We start from the raw sequence: 13,710 nt of genomic DNA on the forward strand, positions 1-13,710 counted from the left end.
TGCTTAATATGTGGCCTTAGAAAATTGTCACCTTCTCCTTTAGGGGTTTTTGGAGTATCTAAGAATAAATAAATAAGAACACTTCTTTTATTACAGGGGTGCAGATCTCTCTGCTTTGGTACGAGAAGCTTCTCTCTGTGCCCTGAGACAGGAAATGGCAAGACAGAAGAGTGGAAATGGAAAATGTATGATTCTCACCACAATATTTCAATTTATCACTGAATAGTTAAAACCACTGTTGCCCTGGAAAATGACCAGCTTTTAGTATCTATTTTCTGTTACAATAATGCTTATATTCTCTAATGAACCTTTAGAAGCTATTCTGTAATATTATATAACCTCTGTTTTTGATAATGTAATAATAACAAATTAATCATTGTCTCTCTAAAATCAGTAGAATTATATTTTATCATCATACACAAGTGATTAAGTAGAAGCAAGTCTATTCACTCTCTCCATTATGAATGTTCCACATATCAATTCTGGAAGCCCTCATCCTTTTGCTGAAGTATCATCTCCTTTCCTGTTAAAATACAATGTAGGAAAGAAAAAAAATGCAGCCTAAATTGCAAAGGTTAGAAATATATGTGAGTTGTGGAAATTAGAGACCTTTCCATATTGGGACTTTCCTTTCAAAATACAAGATGGGCTGGGCGTATAGCTCAGGGTAGAGCCCTTGTCTAGCTTGCACATAGACCCTACATTTCATCCAGCACTATATCCCAGCATCAAAAAAACAAACAAAATGAAAACCTACTGTTACTAATCAATCCATGTAGTCCACTATGCATTCATTTGGGAACATTTCAACAGCTTTGCAGCATCCTTCACTTTTGACAAAAGTGTGTTATGGATGAAAAGTTTTGTGACCTTCATTCCAACCATGCCATGTACTCTTTACTTTGCTTGTCTGCTGTGAACAGTAGTTTGGCCAGTTGCAGTTTATGAGTGTTTCTGCAATTTTGCAGAATACCTTTGTTCACAAGAGGTATTTTGTCCTCTGTACTTGTACTTTCATGGGAATGTCCAGTGTGTATTGCATGCCTGCCTGTAGATTTTTAAAAAATGTCTTTATGCATTTATATTGATTTTTCTTTTTTCTTGCATTGCAAGAATCTCAAAGCTGAGTTATTTTTATGGCTAAAGCAGCACATACTTAGATTAGATTTGACAACACACATATCTTCATTAAGATGAAATTATCTAGTCATGTGTAGTGGCACACACCTGTATACCCAGGTACTCAGAGGGCTGAGGCAGGAGGACCACAAGTTCAAGACCAGCCTTAACAACATACCAACACCCTGTCTCAAAATTAAAAATAAATGAGGACTGAGGGTGCAGCTTTGTGGTAGAGCATCTCGGTGTTCATTACCCAGTGTACCACCTCCCCGCCCCCCCCCCAAAAAAGAAAAGGAAACGATTTATCTGAATTTCTTTTTTTAAAGTGTTTATTTTTTAGTTTAGTTGGACACAATACTTTTATTTATTTATTTATTTTTATGTGGTGCTGACGATCGGACCCGGGGCCTCGCACATGTGAGGCGAGCGCTCTACCGCTGAGCCACAATCCCAGCCCCTGAATTTTTAAAATTTCATTTTGGAAATAGGTAATATATCAATGAGCAAAATTAGAATTTTGGGAGGGGATGGGGGAGTTTCCAGGGATTGAACTGAGCCACATCCCAGCCCTGTTTGTTATTTTATTTAGAGACAGGGTCTCACTGAATTGCTTAGCAGAATTTGTGATTCTCCAGCCTTAGCCTCCTGAGCTGGTAGGATTACAGCTATGAACCACCACACCCAGATAATTAGAATATTTTGTAACATGAAAAATCAGTATTCTATCTGAAAAATGAATCTGATCATTTTCTTGGTGTGTATTTGGTCACTAAAGACTAACAGACCCTAGCACATATATTGGTGCTGCTAGTATTAATTTTGTTTGTATCTTATTTTATGTATGTTTATGAAAATTTTTTTTAAATTTTTTTAGTTGTAGTCAGACACAATACCTTTATTTTATTTATTTATTTTTATATGTTGCTGAGAATCGAACCCAGGACCTCGCATGCGCTAGGCAAGAGCTCTACCACTGAGCCACAACCCCAGCCCCTCAGCAACACATTTTACTTTTTGTTTAGGTAATAATTCTATCCTAATTCTATGGAGAAAACTTGTTATTTTTAATTATAAATTGTCACACGAGTTATCATATTAACATTAGAAACAAAACTGTATTTTAACATTATGTATTTTATTTCATTTCCTTATTTAATGTGTGTAATTCAGTATTTTGATACTTTGGTATATGTATTTAAATATAAATGATTTTTCAAGTCACATCATACTATGTTGTGCACTCTTTTATTTTTTTAAAGAGAGAGAGAGAGGAAAGAGATTTTTAAATATTTATTTTTCAGTTTTTGGTGGACACAGCATCTTTATTTTATTTTATGTGGTGCTGAGGATCGAACCTAGTGCTCCGCACATGCCAGGCGAGCGTGTTACCGCTTGAGCCACATCCCCAGCCCTGCACTCTTAAATATTATGACATTCTACTTTCCTTTTCTAGTCAAATATATTTGAATCATCCTGAAAGAGAATAGTTTTGCTCCTTCTTTATAAATGTCAACATTGAGTTGAGTTAAGCAGAGCAAGGATGGCCAACAAAGGATTATTTATGAGTAATTAGTCTCTTTGGTTGGCACTGCATTATAAACTGATGAGTAGAATATTTCTTGCTTGAATACTCTTTGGGTAAAGAATAGAACCCATCTCCTCATTCATTGTCGTCAGTTTTCTTTGAAAGCTGACATTTTTCAAGAGAAACTAAGTTTTAACTCACAGTTAGTATTCTTTACTGAGAAGTATATATTTGTGCATTTGCTTCACAGGTGAGCTCAAGATTAATCATACACACTTTGAAGAAGCTTTCAAGAAAGTGAAACCATCTATATCAGTAAAGGTAAGAAACATTCTTCTGTATCTTAAAAAAAGATTTGAGGTCAAAGCAGTAAACCTGAACTCGTGATTCATAAAGTATTTTATAGATCATTTCTTCTGAAAGAAATTGCATATTAAATTTTGACCTGGAAACAAGCTAAATAATGACCTTTATGTTTGGGGAAATTTTAATTTTTACTGAATCATAGTTCTACACATTAGATGTCCAGCCCCTGTTTATTTCAGAGATAATGAGTACTCATGTATGCTCCCACAGTCTCATAATTCTTACTCATTGATATTCAAATATTATTTGATCTACCCACCTTCCCCCTTTTTTAAAAAAAACCCAGGGGCACTTAACCACTGATGCACATCCTCAGTCCTTTTTTTTTTTTTAATGTTTTATTAGGGTCTCCCTGAGTTGCTTAGGACCTCACTAAATTGCTGAGGGTGGCTTTGAACTCAAGAGCCTCCTTCCTCAGCCTCGGGAGTCACTGGGATTACAGGCATACGCCACCATGCCCAGTTACCCCACCATTTTCGACAAATAGTTTTTTATCTTCTTGGAGATGGACTGTACCCAAAGTAACCCATAGAGATTACCCTTATATTTCAGGCAGGTGGAAATACATTCACCACAAGGAGAAAAAGTGTTAAAAAAAATCACTCTGACTTCTTCCATAAAGTGCCAGGTTTTACATGTTTCGTCCTATATTCAGGTTTTCTATCTGCAGTAAACTAAAATGGTTGCTATAAGTGAAATTAGGTTATTGTGGTGATTATAGAAGGTTGGAATGAAAATGTCTAACCCTAAGAAATGTCTGAATTGGACACAGTTGTGATGTTTTATTTGTTCACTTGGGATTCATAAGTTTCCAGAATCTGCTTTAGTCATGAGGACCTGTTTTTTGACTGTATTAAAACTCCCCTTAAATCATTGGCCATTTATCACCCCAGATTCAGCAATTCTCATTATGATTGTTGATTGAAACTCTTTTTACATCAGGGTTCAAAGCAATTGTATGAATTGAGGTGCTATGTTTCATGCCCCATGTTCTACGTGTTATCTTAGTTGACCATCTTATAGCTTTAACTGAAGTGAGTAACCTGTTAAGGGTTTGCGCTGGTGTGGTATCTTATGGGCATATGACTTTTCAGCTGGAGTAAGAACTGACCTCACCTGGACTGAGACTTTCACCATGGCTAGAAAACAACAGTCTGCTTTGAATTCTCAGCATCTTGGGTACTAGAGAAAATGTTTTTCTTTTACTGAAAATCCTTCAGTAAAATATAGTCTTACTAATTAGAATCAGTTTTGTAGGGGATATTGTTGGCCCTTTTCATTCTGATCTACAAGAGAGTAGATCACAATTTTTCTTGTAAAGATTTGATGGTGTACATTTTTTTCTTTTAATGGAAATTATTTTTTACTTTGATCCTGCATTTTAGTTGTCACATTGTTAGAACATATGACTTAGCTCCACATTTGTCACTCTTCAGCTCTAGCCTTACTTTCTACATTGAAATTGTACAAGCTTAATTGTACCATTCCTTGAGTCTTGGACTTTGTCACCGGCACTACTGTCAAAGTACAGAACATTTTCATCCGTTCAGAAACTTCTGTGTTCTTTTATTGTCAAAACCAACTCCATAACCAACCACTGATCTGATTCTGCCACCATACTCTCACTTTGCCTGTCTTAGAACATTTTTTAGATGGAATGGTAAAAACAATAGTCCTGTCTGGCTTCTTTCACTCAGTGTGATGTTCTGAGATTCTTGTCTGTTGTTCTGTTTTTCAGTAGTTGAGTCCATTCTGCTGCTGAGCAATATGCCTTTGTATAAATATGTCACAAGTTTTCCTATCCTTTCACCTATTAGTGGACACTTGGGTTGTTTCCAGATGTGGCCTTTATGAATAAAGCAGCTGTGGATATTCTGCACACACACATACCTACACACACACACACACACCTATTTACACGAATATGTGTTTTTATTTCCTTAAAGTAAAAAAACTAGATGGAATCGCTGGGGCAAGTAGTAAGTGTGTGTTTTTATACATACACTTTAAAGTAAACATCAGCCTGTTTTTCACAGTGGCTGTTCCATTTTATATTTTTGGAGCTTTCAATTTGCTTTTCTTTCTCACTAAGAGTTAGATACAGTGAATCTTTAATTTTAACTGATTAGCCATTCTACTGAATGGAAAGATCTAGTATCAAATTGTGATTTAAATTTTCATTTAAATTGTGGAGCATATTTTCATGCTTATTGATCATTTGTATATCTTATTTTGTTTTCTCATCTTTTGCTCTTTTTAAAAAATTAGATTTTTTTTCTTAATGAATTGTAGATAGATTCTTTTTTTTCCAGTTTCAGACATGTTTTATTTATTTTTTATTTTTAAATTTTTTAAAATTTTTATTATTAGTTGTTCAAAACATTACATAGTTCTTGACATATCATATTTCATACATTTGATTCAAGTGGGTTATGAACTCCCATTTTTACCCCATATACAGATTGCAGAATCACATTGGTTACACATCCACGTTTTTACATACTGCCATACTAGTGTCTGTTGTGTTCTGTTGCCTTTCCTATCCTCTTCTATCCCCCCTCCCCTCCCCCACCATCTTCTCTCTCTACCCCATCTACTGTCATTCATTTCTCCCCCTTGTTTTTTTTCCCTTTCCCCTCACTTCCTCTTATATGTAATTTTGTATAACAGTGAGGGTCTCCTTCCATTTCCATGCAATTTCCCTTCTCTCTCCCTTTCCCTCCCACCTCTCGTTCCTGTTTAATGTTAATCTTCTTCTCATGCTCTTCCTCCCTGCTCTGTTCTTAGTTGTTCTCCTTATATCAAAGAAGACATTTGGCATTTGTTTTTTAGGGATTGGCTAGCTTCACTTAGCATAATCTGCTCTAATGCCATCCATTTCCCTGCAAATTCCATGATTTTGTCATTTTTAAGTGCAGAGTAATACTCCATTGTGTATAAATGCCACATTTTTTTAATCCGTTCATCTATTGAAGGGCATCTAGGTTGGTTCCACAGTCTAGCTATTGTGAATTGCGCTGCTATGAACATCGATGTAGCAGTATCCCTATAGTAGGTTCTTTTAAGTCTTTAGGGAATAGACCGAGAAGGGGAATAGCTGGGTCAAATGGTGGTTCCATTCCCAGATTTCCCAGGAATCTCCATACTGCTTTCCAAATTGGCTGCACCAATTTGCAGTCCCACCAGCAATGTACAAGTGTACCCTTTTCCCCACATCCTCGCCAGCACTTGTTGTTTGACTTCATAATGGCTGCCAATCTTACTGGAGTGAGATGGTATCTTAGGGTGGTTTTGATTTGCATTTCTCTGACTGCTAGAGATGGTGAGCATTTTTTCATGTACTTGTTGATTGATTGTATATCCTCCTTTGAGAAGTGTCTGTTCAGGTCCTTGGCCCATTTGTTGATTGGGTTGTTTGTTTTCTTATTGTTTAATTTTTTGAGTTCTTTGTATACTCTGGATATTAGGGCTCTATCTGAAGTGTAGATAGATTCTTAATTTTTCCCAGGTTGAAGTCTTTTATCAAATACACATTGAGGACATTTTTTCCTAACATGTGGTTTATCTTTATACTTTAAAGGTACCTTTGAAAAACAGGATTTTTATTGTTTGAATGCTGTCCAATTTTTATTTGTTTTGCATGGCTTATGTATTAAGAAATCTCTTATGTCATAAGAAATCTCTGCTATCCCAAATGGTTAAAATTTTTAATCCTGTATTTTTTTTTTCCTTTAGAAATACTATAGTTTTAGGGGCTGGGGTTGTGCCTCAGCGGTAGAGTGCTCTCCTAACAGGTGTGAGGCCCTGGGTTTGATCCTCAGCACCACATAAAAATAAATAAATAAAGGTATTGTGAAAAAAAAAAAAAAGAAATAGTATAGTTTTAGCTTTACATTTGTATGTATTTCCATTTCAAATTACATTCATCCATCAGTATGTGTGGGGGAAGACCCCCATAGGTACCAAAATCAAGTTTGTTATATAAAATGACTGTTTGTAAACTGTGTACCACCCTTCCATATATTGTAAATCAAATCTAGAACATTTATATTACAAAATGCTATGTAAATAGATGTTGCAGTGTATAGTTAAGGAACTTATATGTTCATATGTCGTACAGACTCCTTTTTTTGCGGGGTGAGATATAGTATTTGTATTTGATATCAGGTAGGGATGGTAGTTACTTTTTCCCACATAGCTATCTACTCTGGCTCTGGTAAAAAGATGATTCTGTCCTTCAGTGAACTATCATGCTCTCTATTTATTGATCACATATGTATATGTATGAATTTATTTTGGCACTATTTCTTCTGTTCATTGATCTTCATCTCTATACCACTAGGTCTTTTTGCCATTGTCTGTGTCATTACAGATTCATAATAAGTCTTGAAAGTAGGTTGAGTACATGCCCCAAGTTTGTACTCCCACCTTTTTTCCTTATCTATTTTAGGTCCTTTGTATTTCCATATAATGTTGACAATTGGCCTATCAATTTTTATAGAAAAAAACCTGATGGGATATTGAATGACATTTTATCGAATCTGTAGATCAGTTGCAAGAACTTAGGAACATCCCCTGGAAGGGTATATGTATGTTCTAGTAAAACGTGACTTGCTTCTGTTGTTTTTTCGCTATCTTTGGGGAATATGTCTTACACTTTACATATTGTTTTGGAAAGCATCAAGTGAGTAAGGATCTACTATTTATTTATTTATTTTGAAAAAGGCATAGTATTAATTTTGAGTGAATAATGTAAAGAAGATAACTTAAATGGATTATTATTGTTTGAACCTTTAAAAATAAGAAGTATCATCAAGGTCAAGAGTCTTCTTTCCTTGTTTGGCTTACTTAACTAATCTTAAAGATCCTTCTCAGAGTAGTCATAATGGTTGCTCATGGGGAGGGAGACTGAGTGAGTGGAGGATGACATTTCATATTTTAAAATCACAATTTTAAAAAAACACAGTTGTAAGTTGAAGGAGACCAAGGTAATGAGAGTTATTTCTGGGAAGGATTATTTTTATTTCTGTTGTTCTGTGTTTTCTAATATGTTTGTAATAGATTTGGGGGGTTGGGGTGAATCAGGAACTGAACTCATGGGCACTTGACCATTAAGCCACATCCCCAGCCCTAGTTTGTATTTTATTTAGAGACAGGTCTCACTGAGTTGCTTAGCACCTCGCTGTTGCTGTGGCTGACTTTGAACTGACAATTCTCCTGTCTCAGCCTCCCGAGCTGCTGGGATTATAGACGTGCACCACCGCACCCAGTATAGACATAGTTTTGTAATACAGTTACTTGTAAAAAAGGAATTTTTTTAGTCTGATTAAACAAAAGACACTTAAGATAACTTTACTATGTTATTTAGTGGTGATGTTGAGAAACAAAGGCCCTTTAGTCCTATTTAAGAGTTAAATCAGTATTTTCTTAGTTCCCTCTGGAACAATTTGGAAGTTACTTGAAAAATTTACTTCTTCCAGGAAATGGTTTTCTATTTTGAATGAAATATTTACTCTGTCTCTGTCTCAGACTGTCAGTGCTGCTGTCTCAAAAATACCATAAACTTGTTGGCTTATAAACAACAAGCATTTGGCTATGGTGTAAGGAAATAGACATACTCTTACTCAGTTGGTGGGTTATCCATCATTCCAGCCCTTATGGATAGCAGTTTGGCTTGCCTGCCAAAATCACAATTATAACAATACATGACCCAGCTTTCTGTTAATTTATCCTCAAGAAAATATAGTAAAGATTAAAACTTTAAGTATTTGTGTTATGAATTATGATATAACTTTTCTAAAACCTAAAGAATATCTCCCAAATATATCATTAAATAAAAAATTTAGGAATTGTATTTAGAAAGTACTGTAGTATTTTTTGTACCAAAAAAAGGGTAAAATAATAAATTATAACATTTGCTTATATATGTAGAAGGAGAATCTGAAAAGATAAATTACATTGGTTGTAGGGGAGGGAAGTATAGGAGAGTCTTTTTCCATTCATATTTTTATATATTTTTAAATCTTATAAATATTATATACTTATCCAGATGAAAACTTTAACACAGTTGCCTTTTAAAATAGATTTTAAAGGGCCAGGATACAAACAAAAACATGCAGCAAGTGTTTCTTTCAGATAAATATATAGGAGTAGAATTACCACCCAGCTTAAGAGATTAAGAGATTCCATCACACACCTTTCAGAGTGAAATAAAATTTTACAGATTGGCAGCACCAAACAGTACCAAGATGTTAGGCAACTAGATTGTTACTTATAAACATAAAATGGTTCAACCACATTGAAAAACATTCGTACTTTCTTGGAAATGTAAATTACACTTTAAGAATTTTCTACTTTTGCCTTGTGTTTCCGTCTGGATTTGTGATACTTTAGAATTATACCTGTTTTACTAATTAGATATGGGCATAAGAATCTCTTTGTTTGTTTATTTTAGCTTTATTTTTAATTTGTTTTTATATGGTGCTGAGGATCAAACCCAGTGCCTTACAAGTACTAGGCAAGCACTCTACCACCCATCCACAACCCCGGCCCCTCTTGATTGATTTTTCAAGGCAAAGCTTAGTAGACAGTGATGAGAGTCATGTTGAATACAGATACATTCTGAGGTCCTGAGTGTTAGGGCTTGAACCTGTGAATTTGAGGGGTACACCATTCAGCATATAACCATTTGTGGTCAGCTCTATATTCTGTTTCTCTCCTCCTCTCAGGATCAAATGATGTATGAAGCTCTTCATCGCTCCCTCAGCCGGTGACATATTAAGCAGTTGCTTAGAGGAGTCCAGACATCAAGCTAGCAGAGAAAAATACCTGCTCTGAAGTACCCACTTTCAGTTTGACCCAGATGTGGTCTCATGTAAGCATTTTTCAAATTAATGAACTGAAGCTAGAGCTGAAGATTCTTCTCATCTGTTCCAATCTTGTGGGAATATTCTCTATTTTCTCTTTAAGACAAAGAAATTTTTTTAAAACTGCCAAAATAAAACTTTATTCAAATGAAATTTTTATTTTGAATCAGTATACCCAAAAGCTACACATTTTTTCCCCCGAATTCCCTGAAAGTACATGTCCAGCCCATGCCCCTCCTCGTCAAGTACATTCATGTAGACTTCCTAACCACTAGGATATTCTACATAACCAACCATCAAAATCAGGATATTAGCATTAGCAGTTTGCTGCCATCTAATCTTCAGGCCCTACTCAAGTTTCTCTAGCTATCTGAGTGAGTTGTTGAGTCTCTCTGGTCTTATAATGTGGAAGCATTCCTCTACCTTGACATTTGCATACACACACACCCCCACATACCTATTTTCTTTATTTGGACTTCATACATTTTAAGCACATGCTCCATCACTGACCTAGAAGTGGATGCCCATGTTATATTACAGACAGTCTTTCAAGACCAAGGTAAATGTCAGGATGGGAAAAGTAAGTGGACTTTCAGGAGCTTCTCTCCACTTTCATCTGCACAGCGGCTCTTCTCCCACATCCTCCTCCCACATCCATCCAGTGGAGAGCTTCAGTGCTTCTCTTATTGTCTTCAGACACTGATTATTTAGAAATGTTCCTGAAATCCATCCCATTGGTTCTCACAGCACCACCCTAACATAGGCTGTCATTACCTTTCAAGATTCCTGCTGTGGCTCTCAGGAGGTGAGGTAGGAGGATTGCCAGGAGGCCAGCTTCAGTAACTTAGCAAGGCCTTAAGCAACTTAATGAGACTCTGTTTCAAAATTAAAAAAGGTGTGGATGTAGCTCAATAGTAGAGCACCTCTGGGTTCAATCCCCAGTAACAAAAGGGGTGGGGGACAGTATTAGTGTACTCTGATAATGGGGTGTTCTGGTCCTCTGAATTCTAAGAGTAACCTACCAGATACCCACACAGGCCTAAGTGAGGATTTGGTTATTTTGTCTATTTAAAATAGACAAAAGCAGCCTTGAAGTTCCTGAAAAGGAACTTAGGCACCTATTATTACTGAGACCCATATATCAGAGGTATTAACCTATAGCATGCCTAAAGTTAGTGGGAGTATGTTGTTTAGCTGTATGATCTGTAAAATTGACAATAGAAGCAAGAACCTGGAATCAAGTGAGACTGAAGGACTTATTAAATTTTTCCTTCTATTTTCATGGAACTCAGGCCTAATGTCCAGATCCTTAGCCTGGAAACTTTTGCTGCACCAAATTCCCCTTTTTTGCATCTGCACTGCAAAGCCCAGGTTTTCCATTTCTATCTTTCTACTCTTACCCAAGAGTAGGGAAGTGCTAACCTAAAGTTAACTCTTGACTCACCTAATTTTCGGCCCTTCCTTCTTTTCTGAGAATTCATTCATTTTGATGGGTTCTGTGGAGTCAACAGGCCCTTAGAAAAGTGGTCTGAAGTAGTTGAAGCCTTCCATCCAGGGCATACAGGTAGCCTCATCTATCTACCTCCTTCCACCATCCCCAGGAAACTATGGGAGGAAGTGCCTCCACTAAAATGAGAAAGTCAGTGAAGGGAAAAGAAAGACATCTCCAGAGAGATGAGATGATAAGGAAGCTTGACAGAGGATAGCAGTATTTTCCCCAGAGGACCGCCATTCCAGGCTGTGCTGTCTCAGGAGACAGACTCATTTAAGATTATGACCACGGAGGATCCAACTGCTTTGGTATTTGAAGACAAAATGCCCAGGTGTACCAAGTCCACTACATACCCTGCTTCTCAAGAGTACCTGGGGACATTGATATTCCTTCCAGGCAAAAAATCCACAGTGGCCACTGCCCTTTGACCACATTTTTGCTGGATAAGCAATACCTCATCACACCCTCGCTGTTGGCACTCCCAGAAGGTCTCCAGAGACATGAGAAGAGCTGAAGCCCGCACCTGTGCTCAGCTCGTCTTCTGGGAGCTTGTACCTAGTGGGAGCATAATTGCCCTTCCTTGACCAAGCCAGGTCTGTGATTGCTGCTCAGCTTCTCAAAACTCAACAGTGTTTTTGAAGATTTGCTTATAAGGAAGATAATTAAGAAGAAATGCAAGAAAGTAACATCTGGATAGTGGTCACTTGTGGTGAGTAGGAAGAGGCATGTGATTTTTTTCTTTAAAAATGATTGTTCTTGAGGCTGAGGTTGTAGCCTAGTGGTAGAGTGCTTACCTAGCATGTGTGAGGCACTGGTTCGATCCTCAGCACCACATAAAGATAAATAAAGGTATAAAAAATACAATAACATTTAAAGAAATGTTCTTTTTCTGAAACTGTGGTAGGCAAATGGGGTTTACTTCTCTAAGCTGTACATTTGTATTTTGTACTCTTTTTTTGTATTTATGTCTCACAATAAAAGCAATTTTTAAAAGTTGAATATTGCTTTTGGAAGAATAAATACAAATAATTATTTCTACTGAAATAATTGGCTGAGGCAGAAGTGATTTAATTGTGTAGATGGTTTCATGTGAGCCTCTGACAGCTTTAGCTCAGCTCAACTAGCAGAAAGCAGTCATCAGTCCTGTAAGCCTTGGATTTCTGCCACTGTTGACTCACTGAGCAAATGAATTTGCCTTCAGGAATATGTGCAGTTTAGTCAGGCATGGCACACACCTTGGAGGCCGAGGCAAGAGGATCACAAGTTTGAGGCCAGCCTCAGTAATTTAGCAATACCCTGTCTTAATTAAAAGAAAAAGAGAGAGAGAGAAAGAAAGAAAAAGAGGTCTGAAGATGTAGCTCAGTGGTAATGTATCCCCTGGATTCAATCCTCAGTACTCCAGCCCCCACCCCCAAGTGCAGTTCAGACAAGCATTTGTGCTCACCTCAATTTCAATATGAAATACATTTGGTAAATGTAAGAAGTACAAAAGAAAAACTAAAAACTGATACCTTTTGTCCCCATGCTTTGCATGTTTCCTTCTTCCCCTGTAATCAAGTCCAATTAGCTGGCTGTTTGATGAGTCAGCACACTAAGAATTTCTTCTGTGTTAGTCACATAAATTGCCTCAGCATGTACAGTCTATATATATGTATGTAATATATACACACATGTACATATGTTTGGCTATTAGGAAATGGTAAAACTTGTAAGATGTGGGCCTACCTGGAAAAAGTCAGATATAGGGGAGGTCCTTAAAAGGGATTGTGGGATCCTACCCTTTCCTCTTTACTTTCATAGCAGCCATGGAGTGAATGGATGTATGTCAATTCAACCTATGATGTACTGAGCCTCCACAGACTGAAAGCAACAGGGCAAAACAAGCAAAAAAAACTACCTTTCCTCTTTTCAAATTGCTATATCTTAGGTATTTGTTATACTATTAAGGAATGGAATCCCTTTTGTATGTTGTATGCTCTACCCTGATACAGTAAGAATAGAATATTTATTCACAAGGTGGTCAAATGTTAGAAGATGGTAGTCCCAGGTTTCCAAAACACCTCCCAAGGATACAGTTTCAGGTATTTGTGATATAAAGCAGCAGGGTGGTCTGAGTTGTGGAGAGAAGTGATTGGCAATAGGGGAAAGTGATGTAATCAGTGTTCTGCATATGAGTAATCAAGTGTGGGCATCTTCCTGGGACACATCCACAGAAAATGGTGTGTTTATGTGCTTTCAGGGTGGAATATTCAGTTTCTAACTTCAAAAGTGACCCTTTGGACACCTGTGTGAGAGGTGGGTGGTTTCAGTCAGTTTGAGATACTTCTAAGTTCCTGATA

The 13,710-nt window shown here is 36.8% G+C and overlaps 1 protein-coding gene across 6 annotated transcripts in view; it reads left to right on the forward strand.

Annotated features, from left to right (window-relative positions):
* Positions 1–13,710, forward strand: part of Nvl (nuclear VCP like) — a 136,439-nt gene that overhangs the window by 112,688 nt on the left and 10,041 nt on the right. For 3 of the 6 annotated variants that reach the window (XM_071600028.1, XM_071600027.1, XM_071600032.1), the window contains 3 exons: positions 97–185; positions 2,898–2,968; positions 9,742–12,080. In XM_071600028.1, coding sequence (XP_071456129.1) covers positions 97–185; positions 2,898–2,968; positions 9,742–9,786 — 205 coding nt within the window. In that variant the 3' untranslated portion in view covers positions 9,787–12,080. The remainder of the gene's footprint in view (positions 1–96; positions 186–2,897; positions 2,969–9,741; positions 12,081–13,710) is intronic. The other 3 variants (XM_071600029.1, XM_071600031.1, XM_071600030.1) reach the window with 1 other exon arrangement.

Source organism: Marmota flaviventris, chromosome 12 (assembly GCF_047511675.1).
Source record: "Marmota flaviventris isolate mMarFla1 chromosome 12, mMarFla1.hap1, whole genome shotgun sequence".
In the NCBI taxonomy this organism is placed as follows: domain Eukaryota; kingdom Metazoa; phylum Chordata; class Mammalia; order Rodentia; family Sciuridae; genus Marmota; species Marmota flaviventris.